The 15,566-nt window shown below is 44.6% G+C and overlaps 1 protein-coding gene across 1 annotated transcript in view; it reads left to right on the top strand.

Moving 5' to 3' along the window:
- The window catches only part of LOC118113918 (raftlin), an 88,855-nt gene that overhangs the window by 60,846 nt on the left and 12,443 nt on the right, over positions 1-15,566 (top strand). The window contains exons 6-7 of the mRNA XM_035164042.2: positions 2,888-3,091; positions 12,081-12,199. Coding sequence (XP_035019933.1) covers positions 2,888-3,091; positions 12,081-12,199 — 323 coding nt within the window. The remainder of the gene's footprint in view (positions 1-2,887; positions 3,092-12,080; positions 12,200-15,566) is intronic.

The following is a 15,566-nucleotide window of genomic DNA, read 5'->3' as shown; positions in this document are numbered from 1 at the left end:
TTAATCCTCGACCGCCTGTGTGCAGTGTATCCAGTGCACTGCAGAAAAGATGTTTGCAGACAAATAAAGGTTAAAAAACAAGCCATATATCCTCTGCCTGCATAACAGGCACCTTGGTGCCATGGCCACAGAATAATTAGGCTGTAATGAAATATAATGCATGAAAAACTCAAAGCTCTCACGGAGCAAACAGACAATATCGTGAGGAGAGCAGAGGGAGGGGAGCGCGTTTCTTGCTTGTGGCTGTTATTTGCTGACGTGCTTTTCTATAAATCTGACCACTGTCTATAAAAGCCTCATCACTAGAGGTGGAACAATCTGTGTTAAATATGGTTTAACGCTGTTTCTTATCTTGTTACGCTGCGATTGCAGATATTCAGAGCTGTGACCCAAAGCTTTTCTAAATCAGTAAACATGACACAATAGAAGCAGGCGTCCTCATGACCTGCCTGAAGCTGCCTGCGATTCCTGGTGCAATGATTCACGGGGACCAATTCTTTGTGATGCATCATCTCCGGGCTTGTTCACATCAACTGTAAACCAGCTAATATCATACAAATCCCCCAGACACGATTCGCCGTTAGGAAATGTGTTGTTGTGGCGAGTTGTGTGTGTCGAAAGGGGAAGTTGTGGCGTTGTCCGGGATTTGTTTGCCATATTGTGCTCGGTGTAACACGGGTAACGCAGGGAGGATGAGGGGAGTGAGTGAGTGTGTGTGTGTGTGTGTGTGTGTGTGTGTGTGTGTTGTGTGTGTGTGTGTGTGTGTGTGTGTGTGTGTGTGTGTGTGTGTGTGTGTGTGTGTGAGCGTTCTGCTGTGATTCGACTTTTCTCAAGAGTGACAAATGATAAGATTTAGAGAATTTGGTGGCCAGCTGTCACATCACTCAGACGAGCCAGACAAGAGATGGTTGTATAAATGATTCATTCTTCCTGGGTGTCTGCCGGACGGATGGACGGCTGGAGGAACCAAAGCGACTGAGCCATGACTCCCACCGCCGCCGCCGCCACCGCCACCGCCACCGCCACCACCCCTCGTCAAAGTGTGTGTGTGTGTGTGTGTGTGTGGGTGGACAGGCGGGTGGCTGTGCTGCACATTCTGCTCATCCATCTGGTTCACTCGGGGTATGACAGTTCGACATTTGCATTCGAAAGAAAAGGGGGAAAAAATCTAACCGGGCTCCATTTGAATTGCTTTCTGCCCGATTCAGACCTCGCTCACATCTCGTGTGTTTGTTTGTTTTTTTCACGGCCAGGCGGAAGCAAATATTTCGCTCACTCACTCACATCACAACAAATAAAAGTCTTTCCACTTTGATTTAGTAGGATATGAGCGAGGAGGAGTGACATACGTGCCGTGGGCCGATTTCCAAGCCTGTTTCCCTCTCGTGAGGCTGCATCGCTGCATTATGTATATTTCTGCTTGATGTAAACAACGGTTAGCTGGAGAGCTTTTAATGCATTATTCAAGGTTATACTATTAATTGTCTCGGTTACAATGAAACGGTCCCTTTTAAGTTCTGCACCGTCGCGTTGCATCACTTCTGCAGAACATTAAAAGGAATATAAGGATGATGTGAAGCAGGAATACGCCCAAATTGATCTTCATTCACTTCACGTTTGTTGTTGTGGAACAAGAATCGCTTGGAAACAGGCATCGGCTCTGGAAGGAGATTTCCTGCATGTTTGTGAGCTCAGTGCAACACAGATCTCATCCTGTTTCACTTTTTCATGCCTCGTCTATTTGGCACCTGCCAAGTTAAAACTTTAGTTTGTGATATGATAATAATGCTGAAGGTTTAATTATAGTTTCTTACATGCAAATGTGTCCTGTCCTGCTTGCACTGGACACCAGAAATGAATATACAACACATGCAGAACTCAGCACATGCATCTTTAATTGCTTCTGTAAAAGTCTGAGAAATAAAGAAAACCACTGTGCTGCAAGTTACATAATAAGAGTCTGAGGAACTTAATGACGACTGCAAATATAATGCACTGAAGTTGTTACGTAAATTTACTGTATTAATCACTGCAAAAAATATATAAAAAATCACATCTGGACCCTTTGAGACAAACCAGACAACTGACGTTTAAAAACTGACAAGTCGGGGTCAAATTTGATGGAAGGTCTCGGCTGCTGTTTTCGTTTTCGGCTGAGTATGTCTAATTTTAGTCGACTACTTTTGTTTCAATGCTGCCCTATTTATCGAGCTCAGCTTTTTACAATTGTTTCCAAGGACCCGTGCAATCTGTCCTCTGCACCAGGCTGTTTCTTTTATATCATCCATCTTCATGAGGATAAATTTCACCTCTGAGATTTGCACAAGACGGGAAAATCGTCTGAAATCAAGAATGTGCTCGAATTGTTGTTTTTTGCTGTTTATGGCTGATGACCACAAACCCTGCGGCCAAGTCTCTTTTTGGCCAAGAATCGTGTTGACGGTCCACACGTTGGCTGAGTTTCCCCTGGTTTCTTATCTCATAAAAAAATAAATGCACTTCAAATTGATTATTACCACATTGGATGTGTGGTTCGTGCTGAAGAGTCACAGGAAAATATTTTCTCCAAAGTCTTAAAAGAGTGTTTTTTTTAGTATTTAAAATGCATCATATTGCAGCTTAACTCTGCTGATAGTTCTCAAAAAATATATAGATTTAAAAGAAATCTCTCATTCAACCCCTTTAATGGGCCATTACACTAAAATGTTCTTGTCCAATAAAGTGTTGTCGCAGAAAATCCACTTTAAATTGTGGCCTCTGTCTAACAGAAGTTCAATTCCCCCGCAGTAAATAGTGTGATTATTCCACCAAAGGCTTCATCGCTGTTGTCACATCCATTAAAGTGAAATCAATGACAAGACACTTGTTTTCTGTCGCGTCTCCTCAGGGGCGGAGCTGCTGGCTCTGTACAACCACCCGCCCGTGCGAGAGGGCCAGGTGAAGTACTACACCGTCAAGGTGCCGCTCCGCGTCCAGAACTGTGACGAGGGCGTCAAGGGCGTGGAGGCCAACTGGCTGGACCACATGACCCAGCACTTCAACAACGGAGCCTCGCTGGTCGATGGATACTTCCACCTGGGCAACGTGAACAGTAAGTGGGACTTGTCACTTTCAGGAAAACGTTACTCACACTTACTGATTTAGTTTATATCTCACACAGAGTCCAACACATCAAAATATATAACACAGTTTGGTTTTCCACCTCCCATTAGAGTTATTAGAAATTAGAAAAGGTTCTTTATTTCTATCAGAGATTCACCAGTTAGCATCAAGCAGGTCAAAAGTCACATCGGCCTTTATAAACATACAAAACCAGTGGCAGGTAATGGTGCATCTCGCCCTGTGTGCTGTTAATTATACATTAGAGGGTTTTCATTATCAACCAGAAATCAATCAAAGCTATTTAAACATATGACTGTGTTGATGCATCGTCTGCCGGTGTCAGGAAGTGAAGGATTTTTCAAACTGCAAACACACTTGCTAGATAAGTGCAGAGGTTTGTGGCTGAACTGATTTTGTGATATTAGCTTTGAGTTGAACGATGTGAAAAAGGTTTCCCTCGTGGTGTCAGACCCACTGAGACTCAACTCTGCAGCTTCACTCAGCCTTTAACCTGCTTATCTCATTGTTTTGCTCCTCTGGTCAACACACAGTTTAAAATTGGAGTTTACGACGTCTGCCAGCTCCACACAGAAAACTGCACACGGCTATTTCTAAGAAGCAAAACAAGTTTTCACCCCCTGTTCAATCAAAACATATAATATGTATAGATTCATTCAGGAGATAAGAAGCTTGAATAATGTGATGCTCATGTCTTAAGGAGCATTTATGTTTGTTTTTGTTTTATCCATAAGTAAAATTTCCAGACACAGTCTCCGGATGCAAAATCTAAATGACAGATTTGCTCAAATTTGCTTTGGCGCCACCAGCAGATCAAGGTTTTCACAAAATATCTCAACGTCTGCTTGATGGATTGACACTTGATTGACATTTGGTTGAATGACATCGAATTTGGTTTCTGAAAATCTACTTATAATAACTAATGGCACAACACAAATAAAATGGCGACCACGGAAAACGTCATACCTGCTTAGCTCAGCATTTGCATGTCCTTGTTAGCATTCGTCTCCAACTCCCATGAATCCTCATTGTTTCATTGCAGTTGCTTTAACTTTTGCATGAAGTTAACATCCAGCTCCTGGTGACATAAGAACCCGTCATTGTAATTTGGTCAAACTGAGCCACAGCAGCAGCATCAGACTGTAAAAAAGATCTGAATATATCTGCATCATCTTTCTTTTTAAAAATGACAAAAGGCTGAACTCCGCTTCACCAGCGTGCTGCGTGGCAGACGTGACGGTTCCTCTGCTCCCCCGTGGAAGCCGGAGTTAAAGGAGATTTTTCCATCTTTTTAAAAACAGTTTCATGTGTTGGGTTTTCCCTTCCTCCTCCATCAGCGGCTCCGTGCTTCACTCCGACACAGGAGAAATAATCCAGCCCGAGTAAATAACAAGTCATAATTCATTAATCTGGAAAAGTCGACGCCTCAGCAACTCTGAAACACAGATAATTAACCTGATAACAAATTAGTGCCTCCTTGCATATTTTATGTCCTGAGAATGGAGTAATGAAGTGTATTATTATGATTACTTTTTTTTTTTTTCTGCCTATTACAGCGCTCTAACATATTTTGCATTTTTTCATGCACGGCTACGACACGCGCGTCTCTTGAACAGTGAAATTACTGAGGAGAATAGAAAGCAGATCGACTGCATTATGAATCTGTCTCACCCTCCACTGACTTCTCGGGCTGAATTCAGCTCACGGCTTAAGCTCAGCCACTTTGGAAAAACCGACAACTTTACAGAGGTGAACGCTGCACTTTGTGGATTTGGGTCTGTGGAGAGCAGCTGGCAGCGTGACATCAAAGCGGCATCCCGTTTGTTGTTAGCAGCTAATTACATCAAACAGCCGTTGCAGCTCAGGGCTTTGGAATCAGCATCCACTCGCGCGCCGTCTCCGTATTTAGCAACTTCTCTCTCCGACAAGTTTGTGGATCAGGATGAGACGCGCGACGCGATGCAGGAGACCATCGCAACCCCTACAAACATCAAGGACGTGGTTGACAGCAGGGCGACACACGAAAGGGCGCCGGGCTGACAGAGAGTGACGCGTGCAGCAGGGATGGAAGGTGGCTGTGACAATGACAGCCTTGTTTTCAGATCATCTTCAGTTCGTCCTGCACCGACAGGAACGTGTGTTCTTAAGAGTGTGACCTTCTTATTTTCTTTTACTCTTATCTTGTTGGACTGTTATATTTTTATAAAGCGGCAAATCTTTTAAAACCTTCAGACGTGAACTGACCTTCAGACGTTCTCCTGGAGTTTTCTGGAGGGGCTGTATGTGAGAACGCAAATGTCCGAGTCAGTTGCGCGGCACATTGTCTTTAAATTCAATTTAAATTGTGATAACTTTGATTTATGACACTTCTGATACTATGATACTTGACTTTCCCGTTAGCTTCAGGACCTTTGTCGTCCTGGTCTGAACCAGAGACCCTCAGCTCAGAGTCCTGTGAACCTGCCTGATTGGAAAGTTGTAGTAGCTTTAATGCTGTGTAATCTGACACGGATTATCAATTCCAATTCGGCCTGTTTGAGAATACGACAGATTTCCCATCGGTCACTCAATCCCAAATTCAATAAAGATGTATTTCCATGACAACACAGTTGTGCTGCGAGTCAACATTAATCACTGATAGTAAACCATAGAGTGACAGTTATTAATTACTACTTAAACTCAGTAATTGATTGAAATTAATTGTCCGTCCGGCTCTGAGCCAATACTACAAATTATAATAGTTTTTAATCAAGATGAAAACTCTCGTAGAAAAAGAACAGGTTCTCTATTATTTAATGCATTTACGATTTCATCTCACCGATCTTTATGCCCTTACCCTGCTCACAATCAAGTTTACTCCTCCTTTCGTAATAATAACATTGATTTGCATGATTAATATGAATTAGAAGCTTTTGAAAACCTCCATCCATCCATTATATGTATACCGCTTGTCCTTTGAGGGTTGTGGGGGGGAGCTGGAGCAAATCCCAGTTTAGATTAGATGAGTACATCCTGGGCAAGTCTCTATGTTACCGACCCCCCCCAATCTTCATGTTTTTGGATTATGGGAGGAAGCCGGAGTACTTGGAGAAAACCCAGGCAGACACGGGGAGAACATGCAAAACCTTCTCTCTTTGCAAACCTCTGCACTCGCATAGCATTTATTGCAAAAAGCATTAAACCGACAGTTATGTACTGTAATTATGTACAAATTAATGTTGGAAATGCATGAAACCATAAGAGTCTGCTGTTGTTTTTCCTTCAGTTCCAGAATATACATCACTTCTCATGTCCCTGCAGTCGGTCTGCAGCAGCTTGTCCTGGACATGTTACCTTCCTGTCTCCAGCTGTTTGTCATGAAGAGACACACACACACACACACACACACACACACACACACGCACACACTAAAACACGCCGTGTCCCCGTGCTCCTTCAAAAGATGGGTTTCCATGGTGAAGCAGATAGAGAAGGATCAGGTTGCGTTGTTTGTACAGACGTGTGTACTTGTGTGTATTTGTATGATGCATCACTCGCTCTGTGTAAGTCCAGTGTGGTGTGGCTGTGAGGGTTTTTAGTGAGTTCAGACCTCGTCTGTGCCACAGGGTCCGATTTCATACTGATATTAAAATACAGATCCAAAGCTGCATGGAGCCACTGTCATAAAACACACGTTAAGGATTCATACACACATAAAATATCCCATATATGTACTTTATATATAAAAAGTTACTCATATACACATATTTTCATACTGTCTGACGCGTGGGGGGGTTTGTTTACTAAACCCTTATTAAGAAGTAATGGTGTTGGTGGAGAGTGGGCCTTTGTTACTCGTGTAGCTTAAGCTATCTCCAGAGCCACAATGAGGATTTGCAGCCCAGTTGTGAAACATTGAGCCGTTCATACGCATGACAGTCGGCCCTCACTGCTTTCTAAATTTGGGCAATGGAGGGGAGAGAAAGAAAGGGGGGAGCGAGGGAGAGATACAGGGAATATGAAATTCCAATAAGGTCGTCTGCTGTGAAGAAGAAGAAATTCATGGAAGGGAAGAAAATGTTTGTTTCCCTGAGACTAAAGTGGATGAGAGGTGGAATTAGAACTCAGGGCCCTGTGTGTCTGTGTCTGTGTGTGTGTGTGTGTGTGTGTGTGTGTGTCTGTGTGTGCGTGCGTGCGTGCGTGCGGCACATGCGTGTGTGTGTGCATGCGTGCGTGCGTGTTCGCTTATGAGCATATCTGCTGGATGCATGCAAGCTGTGTGACAGTTTCCTCGTCTGTTCACATAATGAAATTAGTTTACAGCTTCTCTTCACCTGTTCAGACATACAAGCGTTTAAATTTAGGCATTTCAGTGCAGTGGTGGTTCTAAACATGTCTGTGAGGAAACGGGCTGTTTGCCTGTGGTGGTGCTGGCTGCAGGTTCCTCTCTGAAACTGTAAAACTGTAAAAGTGACCTGCAGTGATTGAGTCACGGCGAGTAAAGACTCAATGCTGCAGGAGTCAGTCTGCAGGACCCTGATGCTGCACAAAGAGCTGTTCAAAGTTCAGTGAAGCTTGAATCTGGAGAATCAGTTGTCGTTGTTGTGAACGCGCTGTTGTGGTGATCGACGTCATTTATGTTGATGAGTCCCAGCCGCTGCTACTGCAGAGCGCTGGTTCCTCAATATTACACACGACAAGAGTGGAGCTGATAAGATTATAAGTTTCAGACATATATGAGCCACATAGAGACAGACAAGCAGATTTATGGAATTATATGAGATAGATAAAAGTAAAACCTCTCAAAAATTACATTATAACTTGTATTGTTTCAGCTAAATACTCAAAACCTTAAGATTGGAAAATAGATGATGTTCACAGTTGTGGATCTGAGAGTCCTCACTGAACTGTATTAAAAGGGCTATGATAATCCCTTTGTTAGATTTAAGCCCCACGGTGAGGGAGAAGAGAAACACCGTTAAGAGATTATCCACAAATTCATCTGATGCCGGAGATTTTGTGGCTGAGGAGGCGGAGCGGGTCTTCCACTAATTAACGGGTCGGCAGTTTGAGCCAAGGTTCCTTCATTCCTAACGCTGATGCGTCCTGATCACCGGGCTCCTCTGCTCTCCGCGGGTCGGACCAGCAGCTCGTATACGGCCGCCCACTACCAGCCGTGTGTGTGAATACTACAAGCATTAACTATTCACCTTGTTTTTACGCTGACAGATTCTGGAAATGAGGGTTGAATCTCTAAGTATAAGTATCTTGAAATGTTAAAAATATTTAAAATAGTTTGTGCACGATGCAGGTGAATGAAGGATAAATCACCCGTTAGAAAACAAGTTCCTCATCATCTGTATTTCTGTTCGTTGATTTCAAAGTCTCCTGTCGGTTCTGACTCGTCACGTGACCATATGAACTGTAACCGAGTAGAAGATGGGAATCAATGAATATTAATGAGGATTAAGAATTCATTTTTTGGAAATGTATATTAATAAAGTGGTTGTTCCATAGCATGCATGCCTCTCCACTTGGGGGTTTCTACAGATTCCATCCTCTGCTCTGTCCCTGCCAGCCGAAGTCTGCCCGGTAACACACAGGTAACCGGCCTTCAGCTGCCAAACCTCTGGCTCCGCCGGGGAAAGAGCCTCACGCACGTTACACGCCCTCGTCTCCGTCTCTCTCTGGATCGCCACTCGTCCTGTTTGAGATATAGATCAGCTATCAGCGGCCTGTCTCCAGCTCTCAGAGGGAGTTTCTGACACGCATATTTAAATCATGTCAGCAGACGTGACCCCCGGGGGGGGGGGGAGGGTCACTCTCCGGCTCCGCAGCGGTCAGCCGGACTTCAACTCACACACACACTCCCAAACAAACCAAACACTTTGAGTGATTCAACTGGATTAAATTACGCTATAAAGTGATAATACATCTTTTTTTATATTTAAAAAATCTAGTTTACTTCTGTTCAAGAGGACAACAGATATAGTCAGCTTGATGATTCAGCAAAAACTCATAAAGATTTTACATGGAAACCAACTACAAATCACTTCCCTGCTGTAAATCCACTATACTTTATTGAATTTTTGATGTTTTTATTCAGGCAGTGATCTGGGCCTCAGTTTAGCCCCAGGGTTAGGGTTAGGGTTCAGACACAGAGCGAACCACCTCTGCTTCTCGCCCCGGCAGCGTCTGAGAGAACTGAGCTGAGTTCTGTTCCTGGACAAACCTCCTCACTGCCCACACACACATCTTCACACGCTGAGCTCAGGAAAGGGCTTTTTCATAGTTTCTGATCTTTACTGTCTTTATCTAAATCCAAGTTCGAACATAAATGTATGCTCATGAAAATCACAACCCCCCCCCGAGGGTTTATTAAAATAAAATAGTGAACGAACGAACGAGAGATTCGAGACACAATCGGCGAGAGGCTTTCCATTCAGAGATTCTTCTTGAATCATCTTGTCTTCAACAAGAAACAAATATCAACAAACAGTGGCTCCATGCACAAGATGGTGTCCTGGTATCCAGGGTCATTTGGCGTAATTTTCCATCCATCCATCATGACCTACAGTTGATGCTGAAGATTCAACATTTCATTCTGCTGGATTGTTAAGTAAACAACTGTAAAAGGCCGATATTGGCTTCGTAGTAAAAGCAAAAACTCCCATTCAGCTCCTTTAAGTCTCAGACAGGTATAAATGGAAAGCAACACAGTTTGGGAAAATACACTCCACAAAATCTAAAATGCGGAACCTGGTGGTTGGTCCTCTAATTAGTTCTGTGTATTGATTGGGATGAACATGGAACCAGGGTTGTTGTTTTCCACCGAGGGTCACATCTTGGGTGTGATGTGAACCTGTGGCATTGATCCTGTCTTTCTGAAGCCAGACTTTGACTTTGCTCGTTGCAGAAAGCTCCAGCTGAACAACATCCTGTTTGTTGATTCAAAAGGCTGCTGGCGAGAGACTAATGTGAAACAGCAGGTTTGCGAACATGTCCGTGAATATCAGGAACAAACTGATTTAATATGTGCAGCCGAAGACGTCACATCTACACCCAAACACACGCAAACCAGAGACTTTTACCAACTCAACACTTTAGTCTCTGGGTGCATGTTGCTCTCCTCTTGTCATTTGGGTGCTTTCAACGTCAACCAGTGTCACTCACCCATGCGCTGATGTGTCTCCCAGTCCCAGTGCTGTCACCCCCTGTTCTCCGTGCCACTGTCTATTTGCATGACCTTGACTATGCGAGTCAAGGAAGGGGCTGCAGAACAATTTCACCGAGGTTGCACGGAGGTTTTTGCAAGTGTAAACAACTTATTCTCAGTCGGCCCGCCGGCTGCTCGGCTCGGCTCTCAGTCGACAGGCGCGAGATAATGTTTATTCGCGCACGCAGCCGATGCATTCCCCTGACGGACTCGACGCCCCCAGCAGCCGACTGCTTCTCTTCCACTCCTCTCGTTCTCTCTCTGCTCTGCTGAGCGTCTGTCTGCATTATCACCAGAGACAGGCTTTGCCCCTGCAGAGCGACGACTCAGCCCCGTGTCGATCTCACCTGAGTGATCCCTGTTGTGCTGGCAGGGAACCGATGTTGGGCCTCGGCGCGTTGCCTTCCCCCCCCACCCCAAAAAAAAGACTTCGTTCCAATTATACAGGAGGTGTGGGGAGGGCTGACGGATGAGGTGGTGTAGCGTTGGACTCGGGGAGGAAGGGGGTGATGGAGGGAGCTGAGGAGGAGAGAAGGAAAAGGGACGGGATGGAGGTGAACAATGACAATGTCTGTATTTGAGAGAGCCAGTAGATGTCGGAGAGATGTCTTCAATTGAGCGTGCACTGGTCCTAAATGGGTTTTCACGTAGGGGGGGGAAATAAAGAGCCTGTCATCCCTCAACTCTCTCTCTCTCTCTCTCTCTCTCTCTCTCTCTCTCTCTCTCTCTCTCTCTCTCTCTCACTCTGTCTTGCTCCGTCCCACCCTCTCTCCGTGGGCTCTCCAGCCGCCTCTCATCCCCCTATTATTAGGGCCCAGTAATGAAATGTGGAGTGTCTCGTATTGGAGCCTGGGCCCGGGCAAACTGTATTAGTGTGTAAATGGTGTGGGAGTAATGAGAAAGCACTAAGGCCGGCCGGGACGACTGGACCACGGGGCATGTATTGTGTGTGTGTGTGTGTGTGTGTGTGTGTGTGTGTCTGCAAGTAATGTTTATGTGCATCAAAGAAATAACAACAGACACTGGGTCCCTGCTCACGGGGGCCAGACGCCAATCCTGCGATTGTTAACCCCCAACAGACGAGGAGCTTATACAATCTATCTGGTCAGCAGCACACGATCTTACCAGTGGCCTGCAGCGTCAACATCAACGTCTTTATGTGGCCCCCTCTTAATTCAAGTCTTTTTAAGGTGAATTATGCAGGCTTAGCAACAGGATTTACGCTTTAATGCCTCACGGACTGACTTCATTAGATCAGCGGCTACGTTTTACCTTCGCTAAAATCTGTCCGTCTCCGTTTAAAGCGCCGGTTCTCCGTCCTGATCCTCGGGACAAAGAGCACTGCGGGGTTTTTTTTTAAATCCTATCAGCCGCTGCATTCACCTTGCTTCCCTGTTGTAATTAGCCTCTGTTTTGCTGTCAAGCATGAAAACCAGCGGCGGCTCTGGGTCCCAAAAAACAACCCCACTGATGTAGCGAGCGTAATGTCTCCTCTTCGTTCTCAACATCCCAGAAGGGGAATACCTGCTCTTTTCTTTTACACTGTCTCCCTGCATAATGTATAAAGTGCACATTGCTCATACAAATGGCCCACACCACGGGCTGTGTAATAAAGGGTTGTGTGTGAATGTGGCTGACTGATATCATTCCATTTCCTTTGGCCTGAAGGCGCTGAAGGGGCAGCACAGACAAGGCAGACACACTCCATCCAGTAAATACTCTTTTCACGGACGTTTTTCCCTTTTTTTCCTCCTCTCCTCTGCAGATTTGCTGCCGAAGTCGGTGGAGAGCGTCTTCATCTTCCAGGAGGCGAGCGAGGGCGAGCAGAACGCGGCCGCTCAGACGTATGACGCCATCGTCGTGGAGCAGTGGACCGTCATCGACGTGAGTGGAGAGATCTGTTCTCCTGTCGTCACGTTGTCGCAGGTTTTGTGCTTCGTGCAGCGGAGAGGAAACTGTTGCATCATCCTGTACATACGGCACATGATACCGGATCTGAATGGCAGATTGAATTAACATGATGCTAGAAGTCATGCAGTGACACGTTTGACAGGGGCAGGGCCAGGTTGTGATATCCCCTCTAAAAAAATCAGTCGTCAAGATTATGATCACAAGCTTTCTGTGTTTAAACTGAATCCTAGAAACTTGATTGATGCTGAACTGCTGGTTCAGTGCTGCTCGTATCAATATCGTCCTGTTCAATCAATATGTTTAATCTGCGCCCGTGAGCCGGATTTACAGCACAAATCCACTGGTCTACTTTTATTGAAATCAGTTGTCACTCAGATGTTGAGGCTGTTCACCTCCCCCATCCCCCATCCCCCTCACTCTGCAGCCAACCGTTCTCCCAACAACCCCCGATCTCGATTTATAGGACATGTGTAGCGGTTGCTTGTGTTATCAGGATCGAACCTTATCTGCCGGACAATTAGTGTCTCTCCTCAGCTCAGGTTCCAAGTTGGAAATTGATTTTGTTTCAGCTTTTTGTTTAGAATTGAAGGTTTTGCAGCCATTTCATTGCTTTTCATCTGTATGTATGTGTGTGAGTGTGTGTATGCATGTGTTTGTGCGTGCAGCTGCTGTGTGTGTGTGTGTGTGTTTGTGTCCACTCAGTGGACGGGCTGGGGTCTGTGTGTCTGGATGTGTTTGCCGATGCTATCTCAGTAATTGAATTTAGACTTTTTGTGGCCCGGGGCTGTCCAAGTGTGAAAGGAGACTTTTGTCCATGAAAATGTGTCTCTCCGAGGATCCAGCACGGAGCTAATGCCCACATGTGCCAATAAAAAGACTCCTACGCTCGTCCGGCGGCGGCGGGAGAACCTCCTCCCCTCTGAGATGAATGGTAGCACTGTGACAGCTTAATGGATTTCAAGGCTTCCCCCAGAAATGTGAACAGAGAATGACATCGAACCGACGCCCAAAAAGTTCCAGGAGATCCAATCAACTTTTTTTTCGAAAAACCCGTTTCCCCCGAGCGATCGGCACCGCGTGGAGTCAGATTGACAACACGCTCGTTCACAAAGGGGCGAACAGTCGCCCGCCATCCAGTGTGATAACCGCCTGGAATTAATATGCAGAGTATCCTCTCAGCTCATTATTGTTTCAGAAAACTACAATGAAAAATAAGGCTGAATATTGATTGCGTGTGTTTTTTTTCTTTTCGTTCCCCTCCGTTCTTTATATACATCTCCTAATGTTTAACAGTGTTATTCATCCAGACGCCTGACAGGTGCTGGGAAGTACGAAGCTCGCAGAAAACAAGCTGTTCCACTGAGGGCACGCAATCATTTACAGTGGGAGGGCGTCATCTCAGGGACGGTGTCTGACGAGGGGAGAAGAATTAGGGTTTTTTAATTGTTTGATTTATAAAACAAGTCGCAACTAATCAGAGGATTTGCATGTGAAATGCGTGAGTCAGGGTTTTAATGGCGTCAGCTCTACAAGAGATGGGATTTGATTCCAAAACGTGATCGTGTCACTTGCCCAACACTGGTGAACAAAACCTACAAATATCTCAGTCTCTAGAAATAATTTATTAAATATTATGATTATTTCTTACGTTGGACAACAACAATTTTACCCAAGACTGACCGTTGGGTCACATTTATCTTATTTAGTTTATTTAGTTTGTTGCCAAAGATGAACTAAAAAAGATTAGTTTCATTTAGTCGTACTGAAAATTACAGTCATACAACAAATGTGACAAACATTCACATTGTTCCAGGTGAAATACAAACAAATAGAAAGAAATTTAAAGACGACAGGTGCAAGTGTTTCTATTAAAAAGCAGCGGAGCGCAGTCGAGAGATAAGCGGCACAAACACAGCAAAAATGCATATGATTAGAGCCCAGAGAAATAAATTAACATCGTACAAACAGGCTGTTCAACAAATTAAAAACATGCATATATTTAGTGTCAGGCATTTCTTTCAGCTTTCAGATTGTGCACAGATACATCGAAAAGGAACACAAAGATTGTCGCAGTTGCCTGAACACGACGAATGTTTATTCCTGAGCGAAGTGACCTGAGCAGGAAACATGCAGATGGTGGCGAGCCTCAAAATTAATAACACATCAAGGGCCTCCGCTATGAAACTTCAATTAGGGCCAGCCTCTCATCTCGAGCGTCCTGAGGGAAAATGAATACAGGAGCTGCCTCCAAACTAATGTGCTGAAAGACCCTTTTTTTTCTCCAATCAGTAAGTTTCACAAGAGCAAAAACCAAACAAAACGTGTTCTTCTTCACTTCGCACCTCGGCTCCGCTCGCTCTTTAACATGCTCACACTGAGCAGCTGCAGGAGAACTTGCTCCTCGACGGGGACGAGATGCATTAACAGGAAGCTGTGTGTGTGTCTCAGTCTTTCTGCATCCAGATGAAACAGTGAAGGTGCGTGAGAGTCCACATGCGTGTGTTTTATTAAAAGACAAATTGATGTAGCTCACTGTAGCTCGGCAGACGTGTGTGAGTTGTCTGAGGCGCTTTTCATCTTCTTCTTTCACGCCTCGAAATGTTGTGATCCACTCCGACGCTCCCAGACTCAGCAGAAGGAGAAATATGACGCACACGAGGCAGAACTGGGTTTTAAATGCTAAGATTTTCCATCCAACATGTGCCACAGAGGAAATATCTATTGGATTGTGGACAGACGTGTAGAATATTTGCCATTTTACGTTTTGAAAGTTATATAGGGGGAGTTCTGAGTTCGTTGGCTATCACTAGCTTCACCCAAATCTCTGACCATCTGTTGCAGAGACGTGTTATAGACAGATTTGAAGTCAAATGCCCAAACTGAGATTTCACTTGAGCAATTATCTTGTAATTTCTTCAACAAGAACTCCTGCACAGCCACAGACGACTTTATAAAACTGATCCAGGGGCTGTTTTGCTCCTCAGGACTAAACTTAACTTTGACTTAAAGACGACGATCAGGGCTCGAGAGCTCAAAGACTTTTTGTAAATCACAATAAAAGCACATTATCAAACTCCCCCTCAGTGGTTTGCACATGATCTTGGACTTTGTAAAGATGCAACCACCCCCCAATACAAAGAGAGTGAAATCCCCATAAAACCTAAATTATGCAGCAGGTCACATATTGAAATGTTCCTCATCACAGCAATAACACAAACATGCATTCGTTACTTCAGTTAGTTGCTGAAGAAATGCAACAAGGCTCAACATCTTCAAGGAGATGATTTACTTCTGTGCATTAGTCACCAGAGCTTTATATACATAACAAAAACAAGACATT

The sequence above is a fragment of the Hippoglossus stenolepis genome, chromosome 8 (genome assembly GCF_022539355.2).
Source record: "Hippoglossus stenolepis isolate QCI-W04-F060 chromosome 8, HSTE1.2, whole genome shotgun sequence".
NCBI classification, from domain to species: domain Eukaryota; kingdom Metazoa; phylum Chordata; class Actinopteri; order Pleuronectiformes; family Pleuronectidae; genus Hippoglossus; species Hippoglossus stenolepis.
Note: the sequence above shows the minus strand (reverse complement) of the source record. Positions and strands in the feature narration are given on the sequence as shown.